Source organism: Penaeus japonicus, unplaced genomic scaffold (genome assembly GCF_977035675.1).
Source record: "Penaeus japonicus unplaced genomic scaffold, GWHDUDI00000001_assembly GWHDUDI00000028, whole genome shotgun sequence".
NCBI classification, from domain to species: Eukaryota; Metazoa; Arthropoda; class Malacostraca; order Decapoda; family Penaeidae; genus Penaeus; species Penaeus japonicus.
This window is the reverse complement of record NW_028234430.1, coordinates 30,603,231-30,605,730: the sequence shown is the minus strand read 5'-3', so window position 1 is coordinate 30,605,730 and position 2,500 is coordinate 30,603,231. Positions and strand designations below refer to the sequence as shown.

At 38.9% G+C, this 2,500-nt stretch overlaps 1 protein-coding gene across 1 annotated transcript in view; it reads left to right on the top strand.

Moving 5' to 3' along the window:
• LOC122251980 (uncharacterized) overlaps positions 1 to 2,500 on the top strand; it is a 214,409-nt gene that overhangs the window by 79,162 nt on the left and 132,747 nt on the right. Inside the window, exon 2 of the mRNA XM_086553762.1 lies at positions 1,091 to 1,910. Coding sequence (XP_086409888.1) covers positions 1,869 to 1,910 — 42 coding nt within the window. The 5' untranslated portion in view covers positions 1,091 to 1,868. The remainder of the gene's footprint in view (positions 1 to 1,090; positions 1,911 to 2,500) is intronic.

Sequence of the window (2,500 nt, the reverse complement as noted above, 5' to 3'; positions counted from 1 at the left end):
TCACCGCACGCCCATACCTATGGTTGACTTTCACACTCGCCGCCCGTCAATTAACTACCTGTTACCCCTTTCATTTTTTATATTTTTTATTTATTTTATTTTTTTCTTCTTTTTTACTTTCTCTTCTTGTTCCCTTCTTTGCAATAGGCTGACTTTCTCCTTCGTCTTCTTTCTTTCTTGTTTTTTTCTTTGTTTGTTTGTTTCTCTCTCTCTCTCTCTCTTCTTCTTCTTCTTCTTCATCTTCTTCTTCTTCTTATATTCATTAACATCTAAATCTATTCAGAATTTTCTTTTTACAAATCATTATCCGAACCTTCTTTGATAAGATGCTGATCTCGGCAACTGAATTCTAGGTCACGTGAGGTCATGTGATGCTGGGCCATGGCGTTCACCTTATTTATTCAACAGAACTCCATAAGTAACACGGGTGTTCAAGGGAGAATGTGTAATGAGAAAGGGGCTCTGTTGTGTCCTTTCGTTTGTTTGGTATAATTTCGTTGTTGATAACTTTTTTATTTGTTTGTTTTATTTGTTTCATTGTCTGCTCGTTTGTCTGTTTGTCTTTCGCTGTGTCTTTCTTTCTTTATCTTTCTTTTTCCTCTTTTTTTTTGTCTCTTCTTTCTTTTTCTTTTAACTATTTTCTCTCTCTCTCTCTCTCTCTCTCTCTCTCTCGTTCTCTCTCTCTCTCTCTCCCACTCTCTCTTTCTATATATATATCTCTTTCTATCCCCTTTTCTCTCCCTCTCCCTCTTTTTCTCCCTCGCTCTCTCTTCCTCTCCCCCCTTTTTCAACCACCTTTCTCTCCTTTTCTCTTCCTTTCTCTCTCATTATCCTTATCTCTTTCTGCATCTTCATTCTTGTACAAGTTATACAAGAGTAGCATTCCTGTGTAATGCCTCATGCTGCATTTCCTTTCATTCACTTTCACTAATCCCCATTCAGTTTTCTTGTATTTCAGAGATTCTTGTTTTTATTACTAGTTTCGAATCTCTCTCCATTCTTTGAAATAAAAAAGAGTGGATTTGTTGATTAATATTTGTGATTGTGATGTGTTTAGATACTAATGTTTTTCTTTTTTCTTTTCTTGCAGAGTAAGACCGAACGAAAGAAAGAGAGAGAAAGAGTGAGAGAAAGAGAGAAAGAGACAGCGAGAGAGAGAGTGACGTACCTGGTGACCCTGTGCTACCCCCACATCCCCCCCCCCCTCACCCCCACCGACCCCTCACCTGAGGGTCGGCTCTCTCGCTCATCTTGCAAGAAAGTACACGGGGATTGTCTCGAGGCTCGCCGGCGGACGGATGTTGCAGGAGTTGCAGAAGGAAAAAGTTCTCGAATTGCAACGCCCTTTGACGGTCTCTTGGTCTCTCGAACAGTGTCTCTGAGGGATTTCTAAAAAAAAGGACGAGAAGTGAGTTTCCTTTCTTATTTTTTTATTTCTTTCTCAAATTTCGCTTAAGGTTAAGCTACTGGAAACACTGAATGCATTTCTCCCGCGCGGTCACAGTTGAAAAGATCCGATCACAGTAGCAGACGCGAGGTTGAATAATCTTCTAAAAAAATGCATCCACGCGAAGCTTTCTCTTTCCATATCCGCATCCTCTTCCCCGCCACATGAAATAAACGGAAGAATCAAAAGATAAATCATAATTAAAGAGAAAGAAAAAGAAAAAAAATCTCAGGAGTACAGCGCCCGCGGAGTCCAACCTATCCATTTTCTGTCCATTGGCTCCCCTCTGTGTTTACGTTTCTGTGAAGTAACCGACCGATTCGGAACTGCACGCGACTTTAGAGTCTGTGCGTAAAGGCGATAGAGGCGGATCTCGTTTAACGGAGATTAGTGCAGTGCGGGAAACGTCGAGCAAGGCAACATGGTGGACAACCCGATGTACGCCCGCAGGGACGATTTCATGGTGAGTACGAGCGTGATTTTCGACCATCTAACACTACAAAATAAACGGTGGAAAACACATATACAATTAATCGATTGGCAGCGTAGAAATTTTAAACAGAAATGTCGGAAATGTACATCACACAAATGCAGAAAAATAACAAAAAACAAAAAATAACAAGAATCCGCAGAGTTTTGTTATATTAACAAATTAAACAAAAAAACTTTAACATGTGCATGAACAGCTGTATGTCCACGAAATACATACAATTTCTATATTAAAAGAGAAATACATATATTGACATCACTCCATTACGAAATAACACACACGTGAATGTAAATTACGTATAAATGTCATTAGGTCGGTCGAATTGATGTGAATGGATTGAAATTGAGAAACAAAACCTCGGTTAAACTAACCCTTCCAGTAGTGGTGGTTATCCTCACCGGCTGATATTACTAAATCTCTTTTTATTATTTACTTTATTACTCCATAAAACGAACAAACAAACAAACAAAAAACGTTTGAATTCCTGTCATATCAAGATCGTTGCATTTTATATCGAAGGGTCCCTTGTGTAATATAAATTTAAATGCCAAAGATGCCTAGTC